This window comes from Amphiprion ocellaris, chromosome 8 (genome assembly GCF_022539595.1).
Source record: "Amphiprion ocellaris isolate individual 3 ecotype Okinawa chromosome 8, ASM2253959v1, whole genome shotgun sequence".
In the NCBI taxonomy this organism is placed as follows: Eukaryota; Metazoa; Chordata; class Actinopteri; family Pomacentridae; genus Amphiprion; species Amphiprion ocellaris.
In genome coordinates this window covers 18,069,113-18,086,492 of record NC_072773.1, presented here as the reverse complement: position 1 = coordinate 18,086,492, position 17,380 = coordinate 18,069,113, and the positions used below count along the sequence as shown (strand labels likewise).

General features: G+C 39.3%; 1 protein-coding gene and 1 long non-coding RNA gene across 4 annotated transcripts in view; one reads left to right on the top strand and one right to left on the bottom strand.

Annotated features, from left to right (window-relative positions):
- Positions 1-380: 380 nt before the first annotated feature.
- The window catches only part of hnf4a (hepatocyte nuclear factor 4, alpha), a 24,947-nt gene continuing 7,947 nt past the window's right edge, over positions 381-17,380 (bottom strand). Inside the window, exons 1-10 of one of the 3 annotated variants that reach the window (XM_035943828.2) lie at positions 16,532-16,649; positions 4,760-4,934; positions 4,357-4,451; positions 3,736-3,842; positions 3,492-3,647; positions 2,922-3,009; positions 2,623-2,775; positions 2,248-2,484; positions 1,939-2,061; positions 381-1,427 (exon numbers count right to left, since the gene is read on the bottom strand). In XM_035943828.2, the coding sequence (XP_035799721.1) occupies positions 1,285-1,427; positions 1,939-2,061; positions 2,248-2,484; positions 2,623-2,775; positions 2,922-3,009; positions 3,492-3,647; positions 3,736-3,842; positions 4,357-4,451; positions 4,760-4,934; positions 16,532-16,571 (1,317 nt within the window). In that variant the 5' untranslated portion in view covers positions 16,572-16,649 and the 3' untranslated portion in view covers positions 381-1,284. Of the gene's footprint in view, positions 1,428-1,938; positions 2,062-2,247; positions 2,485-2,622; positions 2,776-2,921; positions 3,010-3,491; positions 3,648-3,735; positions 3,843-4,356; positions 4,452-4,759; positions 4,935-5,994; positions 6,478-16,531; positions 16,650-17,380 lie in introns of those variants that run through there. The other 2 variants (XM_023260922.3, XM_023260923.3) reach the window with 2 other exon arrangements.
- LOC129349484 (uncharacterized) overlaps positions 12,948-17,380 on the top strand; it is a 23,201-nt gene continuing 18,768 nt past the window's right edge. The window contains exon 1 of the long non-coding RNA XR_008602503.1: positions 12,948-13,433. This is a non-coding gene — a long non-coding RNA (uncharacterized LOC129349484). The remainder of the gene's footprint in view (positions 13,434-17,380) is intronic.

Sequence of the window (17,380 nt, the reverse complement as noted above, 5' to 3'; positions counted from 1 at the left end):
CTTTTGAATTATTTCCAGGTTTACATGAAAATATGACAGATTTTCAATGTGGTTTTGGGTTCTGGACCTCATTTATAAAAATGCAGTAAAGTCTAAATACAGCACATGACATGAACTTTGTTTTTTTCCATTTGGACTGTAGAAATTCATGTTTGAAGAGCTCCTCCTCTCTCTGTGTTGAATGTGTGCTATCTATAATGATTTTATGACAGTTTATCAGTCTATCAGTGACCAAACAGCACTGCCACGTTGGACCCACTATTTTTCCTCCAGAGACTTTCCATTTATTATTTAGAGATTTAGAGAACATGCAATCCAATTCATTCCTCAGTGAACTCCCCTCACATGATTGTAGTATTAAATACACTCTGCAGAAAATGTAAAAATAGACCTTAAGATTTATTAACTCATCTTCACATTGTTATGCGAAACGTTGCCTGGCTTTGTAAGGCAGTACAGGTTACAAGGCACGATTTATTCCATCAGCCAAACCATGACAAAGTACTAAACAAAAAATACAACATATAGTTTTTTTAAACCAACACAACACATTACTGGGAAACTTCTTCAGCATGTTTGCTTGTGACTTTTAAAAAGTGGCACTACAGCGATCAGCATGTGTACCGAGCTTAGCTGTTTTGTTGTAAATTTTTTAAATGTTAAATTTTACTCCTGTAAATATCAATATTCCAGTGTGTAAAACAGACCACAGATATTTGCGGTTTATCACAAAGAAACCTAAAAAAAAAGAAGTTGAACTCATTCAAGGGATTTCCTTTAGCTTTTTTTCTGAGCTCATTTTATTACTAATAAACATAAAATAAAAACCTGTGCAACACTAAATATGAAACAACGTAAGGCCTGCTGTAACATTCACAAAATACTGACATGATCACGTTACCATGTCGAACATAAGCCTTACTGCACACACCGATGCTAAAGGAAGTGATGTTACCCAGTAATGAACTATATATACAACAGTGTACTTCTAAGTGTCATTCTCACAGAACAGAAGTATGCCTGGCAAGTTGTGCTTTTACATAGTTTTATCTGGCATTCATTGAGCCACAGAGCTCAACTGCAGCTGCGTATATGTACAAATAGATCCCTGAAGACTCTGGCTACATTCTGTAAGGGACATACTTGCAATTACATTCTATGTATTTAGCTATGGTAATGTTTCAGTCAAGTTAACAGCTTCAATGCCGATAATGTATAAACTCACATATAAAGAACCTGGTTTAACACAATACAAAACTGAAGAAATAAGGAATAGAAGGGTTGTTAGATGGCCTCTTGCTTTGTAATGGTAGGCTGAGGGATGGAGGTCGGCTGCTTGGGCACCGTGGCTATGACCCCCTGAGCCATTTTATAATGTTCTGAGCTGGAGGCAGTAGGTGGAGACGGGATTGGGGTTTCAGGAGTGGCTGAAAAGTAGAGCACAAAAAAGAGAGGGACAAGTTAGAGGGAGAAACTGCAGCATAAGCAGGAGTATATTTACCATTCTGCAGTATAACATGCCTCAGGGCAACACAATTTTCAGATAAGGTATAAGCACTTTTGTGAAATTTCTCAGCGCATTAAACATGTTAAGAAAGAATAACAGAAGTTTTCTTTGACAAAATAAGCCAGATTAGTTTGCGTGAAGAACTTAAAGGGATTATTCTGCCAAGCCTGTTTGTCCTTCCAGCTACCTGACCAGGCTGCACATGGAGCTGGGTGAGCGAGAGTTGACGGTCTCCCCTCATTTAAGTAGAATTGATTTGAGTTCGTTTTCAGACAGCCTTGATCAAACTTGGATGAACAAACACTTAGCTTTTTTTAACTGTATGTGGCAAAGAAAAAAAAAGATAAATCAACGTTTAAGCCAAAGACAGATTATGAAACTTAGAGGCCACAGCAGTTGACACATTTTGGTCTACAGTGTTTAGTACTTACAGATTTGACCATTATGGATGGGCGTTGGCATGCTACTGGCTACTATAACATTGCTGCTGAGGTGCTCCTGAACCAAATGAGGGTGCAGAGAGTGAGGTGCATGTGGAGCTTCATTAGCTGAACCTGAGAGGCAAAACCCACAAATGTACTGTCAATCTCAATTTACCACAACATAACCATCTGAACTATGACACGGCGCTTGTCTCTTAATATGCATTCTGACCCTTTACTTTTAGGTCCAGAAGCCATGCTCTAGTAAGTTTTGTTATATGGCTAGGTATCAAGATAAGTTATCTGAAAAGAGCTCACCTCCAAGAAGCATTTCTTGGAGCAGGTTGTCTATCTTGGCCATGCCGAAGAGCTTTACAAACTGGATCTGTTCGATCATTTGCCAGGTGATGCTCTGTAGCGTTGGCAGCAGCAGGAGCAGCTCACCGAAGCGGCCTCGAGAGTCATACTGCCTGTCGTTTATGTAGTCCTCCAGGCTGACCTGGACCTGATACCGCATCCGCTTGATCTTCACAGGGTCACTCAGACCTTTAGCATCTGGGGGCAAACAGAAAACGGGGATGTTTACAAAATGAAGTAGAACACTCACTTCCGACACCTCAGCTTTTGACTGTTTTCATGGATGTGGCTTGAAAAGGAGCTTAAACAATCCAAACGGTTAATCAGTAATTGTACCTGGGTCGAAGAAAACTATGGCCTTCAAGCAGGCATATTCATTGTCATCTATCTGCAGCTCCTGGAAGGGAAGCACCAGTTCATCCAGGATTCTCACTGCTACCCTGCCCACCTCCAGCTCCGGGCAGTTTCTGGGAATGATGTGGTCGTTTCCTGCACAAGAAGCACATTTTAAGGTTACATCTAAAATTCTGTGGTACAATGCATTCCAGAATGAGGCAATACTTGGTTGAATAAAAAAGAAATGATGATAGAATATTTGCTAAATGAGCGTAGTGACATTCATGTGTCAGCCGTACCTAATAAAAGAATATCTTTGTATAGCATGGACCTCTTGGCAGCACCGAGCAGGAGATGTTCTCCTGCATGAGCTCGCAGCAATGCCACCTGAAACAGAGTGAATCAAAAGATAAATAGCTGCATGTAACCACATGTTTTGGTATTGTATAGATCTGTCTCTTTCTTTCTAAAGCTTCCTGTTTAAGACAGAGCAGGACACTCAGGCTCTCCCACTGCATCAGCAAATCAGTTACTAAGGCCTGGTGATCACACTGTTAATGATTCTGCATTTTTTTCAGGAACTTTAAAACCAGCTCATCATATTCTAACTCAGGATTAAAATACATTAACCATTCCAGTTGAAACGTTTAAGAGTTGGAGTGATGAAAAGTGTTTCCGTGCTTAAAGATTTGTGGCATTTGTCTCCTTTTTTTCTGCTACAGTTTTATCTTATAGGGGAAGGAAATATTCAGCGACAAGTCTACAGCTATGTGCTGCTACAGCCCACATTGTGTTTTTGAGTCGACTAGTTGATGAGTGACCAGAGTGTCTATACCACTATGTACACTGTGTCTGTGCATGAGTCTTACCTGGTCATCCAGGGGCAGGTCACAGAAGGCCGGGATGTACTTGGCCCACTCCACTAAGACCAACAGCTGCTGTTTCATGGACTCACACACATCTGTGATGGTGGCGATCTTTTTGGTCCTGATGTCGCCGTTTAGTATAGGAGCAGGAGATGTGATCTACACAAAGAAATGTGGAAGTGAGGTCATTTGATGCCTCGTCACAGATGATTAATAGCAGTCAGATGTGAGTCCCAAAGATAATTACCTGTCTCGACAGTACGTCTGCCTGGATGAGTGCATTGATGGAGGGTAAACTGCTGTCTTCATAGCTGGATCTCCTGGTGCTGATTCTGTCTCTTTCATTCTGTACAGCTACAAAACACACACAGATTTATATTATCAGTGCTGCAGCAGTATGCAGTTGGCGCCTGCAGAGGGAAAAAAAGTGCAATTTCAATGCAGCTAAACAAGCTGAATACAAGAAAACAATGAAAAGTAACACATTTTCTCAATTCATTTGTTGCACAAAGGCTGAACACGAAGTCATTTAAAAGAAAAACAAGCCCTCCAAGGTTGTCATGTTTATCAGTATATGCCTATTATTGCTCGGAAATGTTTGCTCAGCATAAGCTGGTCAGAGACTTCAGCGCTCCATTGAGTGAACATTAACAAAGTAGTGCTCTCCAGGGTATTGCAACACACTTAGACGAGTCATATCAATTCAGAGGGGACAGCTCAGCCTGTGGCAGTGATTTGCTGATTAAACGGGCAATTCAGTTTCGTTTTTTCAGGCAAGAGAATTTTTTGATTTTAAAGAAGAAAAAAACATATAGATTGAGTTATACAGATGATTAATCAGTTCTCTTTGAAAAGATAAAACTCCCACCTTCTTTCTTCATGCCAGCTCTAAAGCATTTCTTCAGTCGGCAGTATCTGCATTGGTTCCGCTTGTCTTTGTCCACAATACACTGTCTGTTGAACCTGGAGAAGTGGATAAGTTTGTTAGTGCTGTCAGCAATAAGAGCTGCACCAACTGATTAAATGACTGATTGGTCGATTAAAATAAAATCCTTTATAAAGCTAAAAATTAGCTGCTGTGATGCTGATGATTATCCACTGACACTTTACAGACTGATGGATTCATTGAGAAAATACTGAGCTGTAATGATAGGAATCACAAACACGTAGAGTTTGGGATTAGTTCCAGTGACTAGACGTGCAATGCTTCAGTGGCAGAAAATAAGCACATTTCTGATTGTTTCTCTCTTCAGTCATAGCTCAGTCCTCACCTGCAGGAATACATGTGGTTTTTGCGAACGCTGCGTCTAAAGAAGCCCTTGCAGCCGTCGCAGCTGGAGGCCCCGTAGTGTTTGCCAGTAGCTCTGTCTCCACAAATGGCACACAAGCCGCCTGCTGCCAGGTGGCCGGTGGCGTTCATGTTGGTGCTTTCAGCCGGTGAGGAGTCTGACACAAGCAGAGGGAGAGAGAAGAAAGCGTCCCATCAGGTCAGCATGCTTTTAGGTTATTAGTTTTAGACATATAACGAGGTGACCTGAAACTAGAGCGCGTGTGTTTTTGTAAAAGATTAATCAGATGGCAGCATGTAGAAATACTAATTCAGGGGCTGTAAAATAGTATTTCTATTTGACGCACTGTCAAGCTGGTTTCATTTAAGAAGGTGTGAACGGCTCTAGTGAATACAGAGATTGGTCCTGTTGTCGGCTAATCAAAACCAGCCTTCATGAGAACCTGTTGCTGCCTGAGTAACTCAGATAGAGTCAACAGAGCAGAATTGATGTAGGTTTGATTACCTCTGAAAAAGCAATCAATGGAGACAGTTTTCTTTTTAGTCCCCCTCACAGTCACCAGAATGGGTCCATCAATCATAGAGTATGTCATGACACATGCTTTAGACATGTGTGCTATAGAGAAATGACTGGCTGACTCATTAGGACACGTTGTTGTACATGTTATAATGTGGAAGTAAGTGATAAAAAAGCTGCTTCTTTTTTTTGTACACTGGAAATTTTAGAATCAAGATCCCAGCCAGACGTCATGGGAGACTGCCTGTATAAATAAGTTGGTGTTATTGCAAAGGACATATCAGAAAACTGCATTCATTTTCTAACAGTGTAGACTCTGTGGGAACAGACCGTTTGTAACAAGAGAAGGGTGATCATGATACTCAAACTACTGCTTCATCACAGAATGAATATCGATCCACTGGAATCAGTCTGACACCACATCACTGTACAAGCTGAGACAGGTTCAAACTGCTTGGACCAAATGACCTGAGAGCATTGAGAATACAGCAAAATCTCTTAATGTTTACTGTCGCAACCCAAGGTGATAAAAAAAAAGACCACTGTACAGGATCATCCTTGTGTGAGCAGGAGCAGATGGACAAATGACCCCTGTTTTTTTATCACCTAATCCCAGAACTCCCTCTGTCCTCTCCTGACCAAAGTTTTAAATCAGTAAAAGTTTCAAAGTTCAGTGCCAGAGTTGCATATATGTGACTCACCTGTGCCCAAAGGGAGCACTTGCATGTTTTCAAACTCCAGCGTGGTATAGGCTGGGTCCAGAGCCTCGCTGTAGTCTGCCATGTCCATGTCTGCCAGCGCTTTGGGCAAATAAATTCTCAACTACCTGACAGTGGGGCAGAAAGACTTGTCCAAGAAGCTAATGCGCCCCCCTCCTCCTCCTTCCTTTCTCACACCCTCACACACCTCTACAATCCCCCCTTCCCTCGTTTTGGGCCTAGCTCCGCCCAGTAACAGAACGGCTCCTTGGCCCAGTTGAGTGTGATGGGGACCTACTGGTGCCAGAGAGGAGCGCAGTGACTGACAGCAGAGCTCGCCTCCTTCTCCTCCTTCCCTCATACCGCTAACCAGAGGAGAGGTGGAGTGTCTGCCTGGTTGATGGTTAACTAGCCCCTTCAGTGGTGAATCACAGGGTTGTGTTTTTTTTGTCTTTTTTAGAAGAGATAGCACAACTTCGATATCTGCCGTCTCTGCATGGTGGTTCTCTGTCAGCAATGGACAAACAACTCCTCAACAACATCTATATCAGGTCAACCCTTTGCTAAATCACTGCTCCACCTCTTTAAACCAGATCATTTTATAATGTGCATGTGACATCAGCATGCAGCTCTGCTATCGCATGCTGATACCGCATGCACAGCAATGACAGCATCCATATTATGTTAAAAAGCAAGTGAAAGTGGAGTTTAGCTCCATGTATCTGCAGGGAGACCCACAGTGGTACATTTACAAAGTAGTACACGCTTGAATTCTTCAATTTAAAATTTTTCAACCAAAACTCTCCAGGGCTGCTGTTTGTTTCCAAAACTAGATCTTAGCTTCGATATTTAGTTCACATCAATAAAGAAAGGCAGTCTGACTGGATGTCATAAGCATCCATCCAACACTGACAGTCCTCTACGCAGATGAAATACAAAACACTAAAATATTACATTGGATTTGCTTGGCGGACATATGAAAAGGCTGATTCTTGTTTAGCAGTTCATCTAAACCAACAGCTTTATTTACAATCTACTTTACAAGTTCAGATTTCACACAGAAAACATGCGATTGATTTATAACATATGATAACTGATTATAGATAAAACTATCTAACAGTATATAAATTAGTTTTATATTAGCTGCACCTTGACCCGCTGCCATATTAAAATAATTCTTATACCGTAATGCATTACTAATGATCAGACAACACTGTGAAAGGGTTCCTAGTGTAGAAAAAAGTACTTTGACTCTTGATTCTGTAAGTACATTTACACGTTTTAGTACATTTACCTGAGGAAAAGTGTCAAATTAAGAAACTATCCCTCTGTAAAAATGCAAAAGCAAAAGTCAAGCATTCAAAAACTACCAAAGTAAAAGATTTGGATTCTTCTTCCACCACAGGAGACCCACAAGTCAGATCACATCAGCCTGCCATATTCAGACGTACTTCCGTGTGTAATACATAGCCAGTAAATCTGAGTTAATTCTGCCATAATTAACTGAGGAAATAACTGTTGCTGAAGCAAAGTGATGCCTTTATGTAAAAGCCTTCATTGTTTGTGAAAATGCAAGGTGCACGTGAGGCTGATCCCAAAGCTCAACGCTTTTTGCTGAAAATTCAGGTGCTCCTCAGAGAGACAGCCTCAATGACTCGGAGCAGATTAAGAAACCTTTTAGAAAAACAAATGTAAATGACAAATTCTGCAGTTGGAGTGGAAGAGACGTTTATTGAAGACATCTAAAGTTAGATTCATTTCTGTACTCTCAGAGGACATGATCACGATGAGGTCTTCTAAATCAACCCAAATGAGAATCAGTCAAAAACAAAATTACCCTACATTGTAAAAACTGTATGTTTATCATTTTAAAAGCACTCTTTAAGGAAAACTATGAAAAAAAGTTAGTTAAGATTGACTGAACTGAAGAAAATTTGTAGCTCTGACACTCAGTTCATGTATATTTTGTCATGTTAAGAGTCACCTTGTATGTGATTTTGATTTTCCATAATTATTAGGACATACTGAGATATTTTACTTAAGGGCACGAAGTAATATTGTAAAAATGACTAACATTCAAAAATGTAATTACATAAAAACGTGACATTTTAAGCAGCTGAATGTGCTATAAAACTATATAAAGGAAATTATATGGTCTAAAAATTCCATAGATATATTTAAACGAGTGGATTATTTACTAAGACGTTTAATCCATATCAGTGCATCATAATACAAACTAATGTTTTTTTTTTGTTTGTTTTTTTTTTAAATTTCTTAAGAGGGACTTTATCTGACAGATAGATGGGTGGTGTTTTGGATTATAGACTCTGTATGTAAATTTTAATATTTAGTATATTAGGTGAGATATTAATTGATATCTGTATTTGAACAAATATGCAAGTACATAAGAAGTTCAAGGAATACAGAGACAACAAGAAAAGCACTCAGAGTGCAGTACTCCAGCAAGGCTGAGCAGCTGTTGTATGATTTCCAATGGACGAAATCTTGAAAAAATTCATGGCAGAAATCACGGCACCGTAGAATGTGGCCTTTTAATATAGATGTACTGAGAAACAAAAAGACCTTCCACTGAGCACAGGCATGTGTTATACATGTGTACATTATATACACATACCAAATCGTGTGACCTAAATATGTAGCAGGGTGCAGGAATTAATGAGACTTGGAAACACCCCCACAATTTAATCAATTGTTCCTTGTATCATTTCCGACGGATAAGTCCCGATAAGGCCGCAGCGGTGGATTTGTAGTAGGACTGCAATTACGTGATCGTCAGCAGGCAGCTGACGTAGTGTTCACTTGTTGTCGTAGTTACAGTGACGCTGTGCCACTATCTCGGAATGATACGGAAATCCTTAACAAATCCATGGATCCATACTATAAGCTGCATCACTGCCAAAATCTAATCACTTGGTCCTTGTGTCATTTCTGACCTTCCTTGAAAATTTCATCCAAATCCGTCATTCCGTTTTTGAATGATGTTGCTAACATACATACATACAGACAGACAAACGTGCCGATCGTTGCATAGCTGCCGCTTTCCTTGGTGGAGTAACAAAGCTGTGTTAGGGGTAAATAAACTGGGGTCTACATTTACTATTTAGCAGTATCCTTAATGGGTGATAAGAGAAAAAATATGGAAGCTCAGGCAAGAATGCAGAGCAGAGTGATTAGCTGAAGCATTGTTTATTTTTAGGGTTTTTATGTTTTATTTTCTAAACAGTTGACAAAAATAATATCACTAACACAATCATGTAATGAAAATTTGATCAGATAGTAATAAGCTACAGTTATAAACAGGTTGTGTAAATGTTTTATCATGAAAAGTAGTTGGGGACAGTGATGTTCTGTTGGATCAACTTGAAAACAACCTGGTGCTATAATTGGTCTTTTTTTTTGCATGACAAAGCTTGTACTCTATTAAATTTGTACCAGAGGCAGGTGAAAGGAGAAAGTAAAAAGGTATCCATGAACATTTCATATGTAAGATGCAGAAAATTGAAAACTGAAAATTTCACATGTGAAGTCAAATGTGCCACATCTGAACTGAAAATGATGGAATGTTGGTCAAAAAGCACACGTGCCCTCAGTTCTTGGACAGATTTCACGTGTGACTTTTGCAACACTTTGTCCAAAATCTGATCATTTACAAAAATATATTCTGTGCTTGCACAAACAGCCGCCCCTTACATGTCACACAGCAAACAGTAGTCTTGTATTTGAAGAGAAAGTGCCAGTACTTAGCAATAGGTCAACGATCCCAAGTTCAGGCAAAGCAGTAAACCCCATGTAGGTGAACTTGTAAAGCATGCACTCAAATTATAGTGGGGACTCATAAAATTATTCTCCTTTCAGCAGACAAACACCATTACATTCCTGGAAGCTTCTGTGCATGATTAAATATTGACAAACCCCCTCTCTCACAGTAATCCAATCACAAAAGAAAATAGACATGATTAAGCTCTGACTGACTGTCACAGATTCAGATTCACTGATCTTTAGCACTGACAATCAGTAGATACTGGAAAGATCTTGATTAACTCAGTAGAAACTGATCAGAAAACGACGAGCAGCTTTTTATACACTCCTACAGTGCTCGCAGACGATTACTCTGCATCAGCTTGATTAGTTGTTTCACTTGTGTGTACAGAGGTCGTCCATTACAACATTTCTTCATGTTCGATCCATGCTGCTCTTCTGCAATGACCATATTTGCTCAAGAAGCATGCTGATTATTTCAAAGCAGTGAGCGGGGGGAGTTGGGGGGTGAGAGGGGGGTGAGGATGGGAGAATCAGTGTGGAGCTATGAATGAGTCACTCAGCAAATCTTATCTTCCTCGTCATTAAAGTGCTTTTATCGCTGCTCCCATCTTAAATTTCTGTGAACTCCTCAAGGAACAGTCATATACGGGACTATAAAGTGTAATCTGCGTGGTTATAGCTTTCTTAATCATGAACTGACAAACTGTTCTGATGTGTTAGAAAGGGCAGCTCGAAATTCTCCCAGAACTTATCTGCATCTTGAGGTGAGGGGGTTTGTCTTGGTATACTGGATCCACATTCCCACAGGCTGGGTGACACGTGTAGGCAATAAAAAATAGAGAATAGAGCCAGCACATGTACATTCTGGTGACTAATTTTAATGTGGTATTCGGTTTTATAATTCAAGAGTAGCGATGGTAAAGTTTAGTCTAAGACAAGACTTTCACTTCGCGTTGTTGTTTGGAGACTATGGTTCCAAAATCAGTCCAGAAGGTTTCTCTCTTGTCAAAAATGTTCACTTACAAAAAATAAATCTTTAAGGTGTAACTGATGCTTAAAAGTAAAGTTAAATGATAACATCTATGGCTCTCTCATTTCTGTACAGTAAAGTTGAAGCTGCAGCAAGCTACAGGTTAGCTTAGCTTAGCTTATAAAGGCTGGAAACAGCTAACCTACCTCAGTCCTGAAAGTACAAAATCTGTGTCAGCTATATGGGTTGAGTGATATGCTGTTATTTGTTGTTGTTGTTTGTTTCTTCATTGAAATTTTTTTCTTTTACCGATTGTTGGCAATCAAAGAAACGGATCAAAATTTAGAACCATGTTGAAATAAAAGAGAACTTGTTAACTTTTATTCTTAAGTGTTGATTGGCTGTTGGCTGCACAGTGGCTCGGTGGTTAGCACTTTCGCCTTGCAGTTTTCACGGGATCTTTCTGCATGGAGTTTGCATGTTCTCCCTGTGCATGCGTGGGTTTTCTCTGGGTACTCCGGCTTCCTCCCACAGTCCAAAAATAAGTAGAGGCTAAATGATTATTCTAAATTGCCTGTAGGTGTGAATGCCAGTGTGATTCTTAGTCCGTATATGTAGCCCTTTGACAGACTGGCGACCTGTCCAGGGTGTCCCCTGCCTTCGCCCCAAGTCAGCTGGGATAGACTCCAGCCCCCCTGCAACCCTCATGAGGATTAAACAGTGTTTAGATAATGGATGGGTGGATGATTGGCTGCTACTCACAGCATTTAGCGGATCAGGCCACAAATGGCTACAAAGAGAGAGGTGGCTGCTTTAGAGCTAATAAGTAAAATTTTAAATAATTAAAAAAAAAAAATCTTATTGAATGGTAGTAATGTCGATAATTGGAAAAATGCTCAATATCAGGTTCGATAATCAGCTAGGCTGGTAATCACTGGACTCCTAGTCAGCCTTGCTAACTAGTTGCTAACTAGCTGCTAACTGTAATTTAATAGCATTCTCAATTGGACTCTAGTAAAGATAGCAAATTATTCTCTCAGTGGCTGTGGCAAGAAAATGTTATGCATGGTTACAACAGTGAAGAATTATGTCATTTTTATCCTTGCTAGCAATATCGGTCTAAGCATTGCAGTGCCAGCCTCCCTCAGTCAAGGTTTCAACTACTGAATGGATTGCTATGAATTTTTATTCATAGTCTCCAGCTGAAGAATGTGAATATGGAAATCTTGATTTGTCCAGTTGTTTTGTTAGTGGCTAGAACCCCACAAATCTCACCACACAGCCTGCGCTCTCGGCTTTACTTTGTGCCTGATGCTAATGATCAAATGCTAGCATGCTAAGGAAGTTGGTGAACATGGTAAACTTGGCAAACACCAGCACAATGTCATCGAGTATGGTAGCATTTAGCTGCTAACATGTATGTAGACTCTCAGTCATGCTAAAGAGGAAAAACAGCATCTTAAAGAGAGTGACAAGAACATGTTTTTTAAGTATGCTCTGTGATCCAATCAAAAACTGTCTGTTCTCATAAATGTGATGATACATTGGATTTTTTTTATTACTACACAGGGACCTAGTTAGGTGTTTTAAACCCTTAAAATGGTTAAACATTGTTAGTAGGGTTAAACGTTTAGCAGCAGGACGTGTAGAAATGTCTGGCAGGACACAACAACACCAAGCCACCTATTTGAGGAGATTCACTGGTTTTTAACACGTGTGATAAAACCAAGACTTAAACTGTGCTGTTTGTCCATTTTATTAGAATTTGCATGACTGAACTGTCACTTGAAGAGTGTACCACAGCAGACACACAATAATGCCACTATTTTGAGTCATTAAATGTATTCACTTGCAAAAAAAAGCACACAATTTGTGTTGAATGTTATTTATAATACATTTCATTGTGCCTTTTGTTTTGATTTCTTTTCCTTTTTTCTGTGTTTGCTTGTTTTTGTAAATACCTAGACAAGGGTTATAACAGAATACAATATCAAATCAGTAATTTCCTCATTCCTGTCCTCTTGTATTGTTCTCGAGCACAAAATAAATGGTTGACAAGCAGCAATTTAAGCTGTATTTAGCAGCTGCGTGTCAGCTGCTAAATACATACTAAATCCAGTGGGAGGCTGCCATGCTGCAATGTGATGGGCCAGACAGAGCTGTCTTATAATCAGTCACCCAAACTCCTGCCCCGGGGCTAAAAGTCAAAGGAACACTGAGACCTGATGTAACACTTGTGTGATTCTCCCCTTTGAAACTTCAAACTCCAGTTTGTGAACAAAGTCCTGTCTATCTTCTGAATAGGAATCTCCGACCACTGACCAAACTCCATTTGTAACCGCTGCCTATTTGTACCTTCTCCTCAATGACTACATTTCATTTCCCCAAGTCCGATCTCAAAGGCAAGCGCCAGGAAGGCAACACAGTAAAATAACACTCAGGAGCCAGCAGCTGGGAGGAAAAAAAAAGACGATCATGGTGGGCTGGAAGAGTTAATAAGATGTGGAATATAAACTCTCCGGGGACTTATTTTGTTTCTTTCTGAGAGAGCTACAGCACAGTGGAAATGTGAGGCACATCCAGGAGCGTGTTGATGTTGATAAGAGCAAAAACAGAAGGAGACAATGTGCTGCCTGCAGCAGATTTGAGGCCAGCAGAAAAAGGCTGCTGCAGTAGATGGAGGAGATAGGTGAGTAGAGTGTCATGGCAAAGACCTTGTCAACAGATAACTATCTGCAAATAACACAGCTTATGCAAGCGCTTGTGGCTGTGTGGGGGAATATCATATTTTCTGTGCCAATGGAATATTCTCACTTGCTCTCCTATAATGAGACAGATTTATTATTTACGAAGATCAAATTATGTTTTTGATTGTTTCCTGATTGGGTTTTGTTGGTCTGTTTAGTCTGTAAAACTGTGTTGTACTGTCTCCGATCTTAATAGTTAAAACTACTTTTTTTTCTACAAAGTTCACATAAATGACTTATTTTTTTCTTTTTTTTTGCAAATTAAAAGCACTCTATGGCACAGGGAAGCTAATGTGTCTTCAGAGGCCTACAGACCTGGCTTCACCCAAATCCATTTCATGACCACATAGCTATAAAGTTTGGTGCTAAAATGTCAGATATAATCATGGATATAAGCAGATTACAAAACAGCCTTGAAAAGGCATTTTCATATTAATTACAAAAGATAAAAACTACTGGTAAATGTTTGATTATGGTCAGATTTTGCCCATGTAAAGATAATTTAAATAGATAAAAAAAATGTGAAGAGAAAGAGTTGTAATCAGACATTTTCTCTGAAACAGCAGACAAATTGTCATGTCTGTGATTCCTATTTGGTTCCAGGGTAATGATAAACCACTTGTGCCTATACTCTGTCTGCTATCTCAGAATATTGCAAGAGGTTAAAAATATATGTAGATAACTGAGGGTTTCCCTTCAATGACTTCTACCCAACTATCATCCTGATGTGTCTTTGTGTTTCTTAGAGTTCATTTCTTTAAAGCAATAAACTCACTCTTTTATAGGCCTCCTGCACAGTAAGCTAGTCATATTTCTTTTTAAGGCAGGTCTCAAGCCTTCAACACATCTTTGCAATGTTTCAGACTGAAGGCAGTATTCCTTATAGATAAAATCTACAAAAAGCATCTTGTTACATATCCAGTCAGACTGAAAAACTCGAGTAGCCTCTGTGCGCCAAATAAGTAAACAATTGCATCAATAAACATGAAGACCTATGTGCAACGTAAATCAATCACAGTGTGTGATAAGACTCTGCAATCATTAACTCTGTTTTTGCTGAGAATTCATTTTGACTGCTGTCCCAATCCTCTCTGTCAGCAGCTCTGCCCTGAGCACTTTTATCTCAGTGATTCTCTGTAGGTCCCTCAGTCACCAGACGATCAATAGACATTTAACCTCCACAGCTTGAATAACAAGATGCAAAATATTCTGGGATTCAGCTTCATCCTATCAGCGCAGAGATTAAATCAAACAGGACATTTGAAATTGAAATCTAAAGAGTTTTAATATTTTTTGCTTAAGTCAGTAAGACATTACCATTCACGTAATGCACAACCTGTTCACTGCAACTGCACTGAAGTTTGTCTTTAAATTTTGTTTGGATTGTTTCAGTCAGCTCATTTTCCTTGCTGTTCATTCGCTGCGCTCTTTCTACCTCCTCAGGTCACATGCTGCTCTCTCCTGGTCTGATTTTTTTTTTTTTTTTTACAGCACTGTTACAGTCCTGTCAGCAGTGGTAAAAGGAGAATTTAAATTATGTGCTTTAAGTCATAGGAAAAATACTTCATTACAAGTAATATCGGTGATGCAGAAAGTACTTGGATCTTCTACTTAAGCAAAAGTAGCCAAAACACAAAGAAGAAATAGTCTGCTAAAACTTAAAGCTCTCCTTTCAAAGTTATTTAAGTAAAAGTATTTTGTATATATATTTATCCCTATTTCTTTATTTATGTTACTTATCTCTAATTTTACTTAATTTCTTACATCACTGTTGTACTGCCTGCTCTACGTGCCTTTTTTAATTCTCCCCTGGGAACAAATAAAATTTTTCTGAATCTGAATCTGAAAAGTATTAGCAGCATCATATATTTGCATATTTGTTGTTAGTTTATCTCAAAATGTATCAATTTGATTTAATAATCTGGTAAAAGTAAATGCAGCTATCAGATAAAGTGATGATTTAAATACAATAGTTCTTTGCACAATATTTAACTGAAATGTGGTGGAGGAGAGATGAAGTAGCAAAAAATGAAATTCAGTGCATAAACTGTCATCAAAAACTGTACCTGAGTACATTAAATTTGTTACATTCTATCACTGAGCAAAACACTATATTCATATATTTTTTATCAAATGAAAGTAAAAGTACTGACAATGCAGCATACTGACTCATGTGACTGTATATTATATTTGAATTGTTAGTTGTGCAGTAACTGATGCATTTTAATGTTATTGGCTACTCAAGTAACCAAATGACTAGTAATTCATACTACTTACTAAGCTATATGCTCTTAGGTAGTTCAGTAACAATATAACCTCATCACAGGCTCTGCAAATGAAATCCTAATGCTTGGGCTAAATTTAGCAAATGGGAAATAAATTATTTGAAGTAGACAGTATGGTATTACATTCTGAAATGTAGGACAGTGCATCGGTAGAGTACCGTAGAATATTTAAGTGGATTTCTGCTCTGATTAAGTTCGGTAAAACAGGATTTGTTCTTTTCTGCCACTAAGTAACTGTAACTCAACACTGTACTGGAATGAATGTACCTAAGTTTTCATCCACCTGTGGAGTAATATGAAAGCACTGATATCTGCTGCCATCATGTGGACAAACAGAATCAGTCCACACTTCGTTCACTGCTTAGTTATCCGGGTTTATACTACAGTAGATGTTTGATTCACACACTGTTGAATCTATCTACTGATTGTCCAAAACATCCATCGTGCAGAATCAAATAATTTGACAAGTCAAAATGAAGTAACCTAAAAACTAAATCTACTTATTCACCGGAGCAGCTTTTGTAAATATTCCAAGCTTTTCTTTCTCAAAACAGCACACTTTGGAAAGATTCCCGCAGCAGTAAACCAGAAACACATAATCCCGTTGTTTTCATTTTCACTTCACTGCTGCGTTCCCTCTTTTAGCTTCCAGCAGCTTTATTTTCCACAGCTTCGTGACTTTAACGCTCACACAAGAAAAAAATCGACATACTCCGACTAATTCTCAGCGTCCTCTGTGAGGCCTTTACCTTTACCTGGATTGGTGAAGTCCAGCGACCCATCCTGGCTATACATCCCTGTGAAGGCCGAGCTCTGACAGTGAGCCGGCCAGCTGAGCGAAGGCCCATGAGCCTTAGCAGCTCTCTCAGGCCCAGCCAGGCTGAGGCAGGCTGGGAGGAGGAATGAGTGCCACTGTTACTGGATAGTGCTGTTTGCCGGGGCCACCAGGCCGACTGTAAGGGCCCAAGGTACTCGGGGATAATCCCCTAATGCCTGTCACAATGAGATTTGATTGGAGACTTGAACACCAGGATTAATAGTGTCAAGTGAACAGTGTATAATACCTTCTCTCCAAACAGGCTGCTAATTGGGCTTTCTGCCTCTGTTTAACACCAGGTACAGACAACTGGACTTGCTAAAAATCATATTTAATGTCAGTATGGATTACATTCATTAACTAAGTAGTTTTTTTTTTTGTTTTGCTTTCTCTGACACAAGCTTAATCCTTTAAATGGAGTTGCAGCTGTTCATGTTCGTGAAATTTTTTTAACATGCAAATTCTCACCAAGATCTCATGTTACTGTTAATGCCAGGTCAGATAGTGACACTTGAATAAAGAAGAAAACTGTTACAATCTCGGTCAGGACAGGAGTTCTAAAGGACTATATTCAACAAATTCATGACACACTCAGACATCTGAATGTGCCTTTCAATATTTTTGCAATATTTTGAAATTTTCAGTTCAAAATAATGCAAAGATGGTTCATTTCACTATGACTGTATAACCCCTGGTTTTAGCCCGGTTCTAAACGGTTTGGCTTCTTTAGCCAGGGCTTTTTGATCATTCCTAACTTTCTCTTGAGAGGCCATTTTACATGTGAATG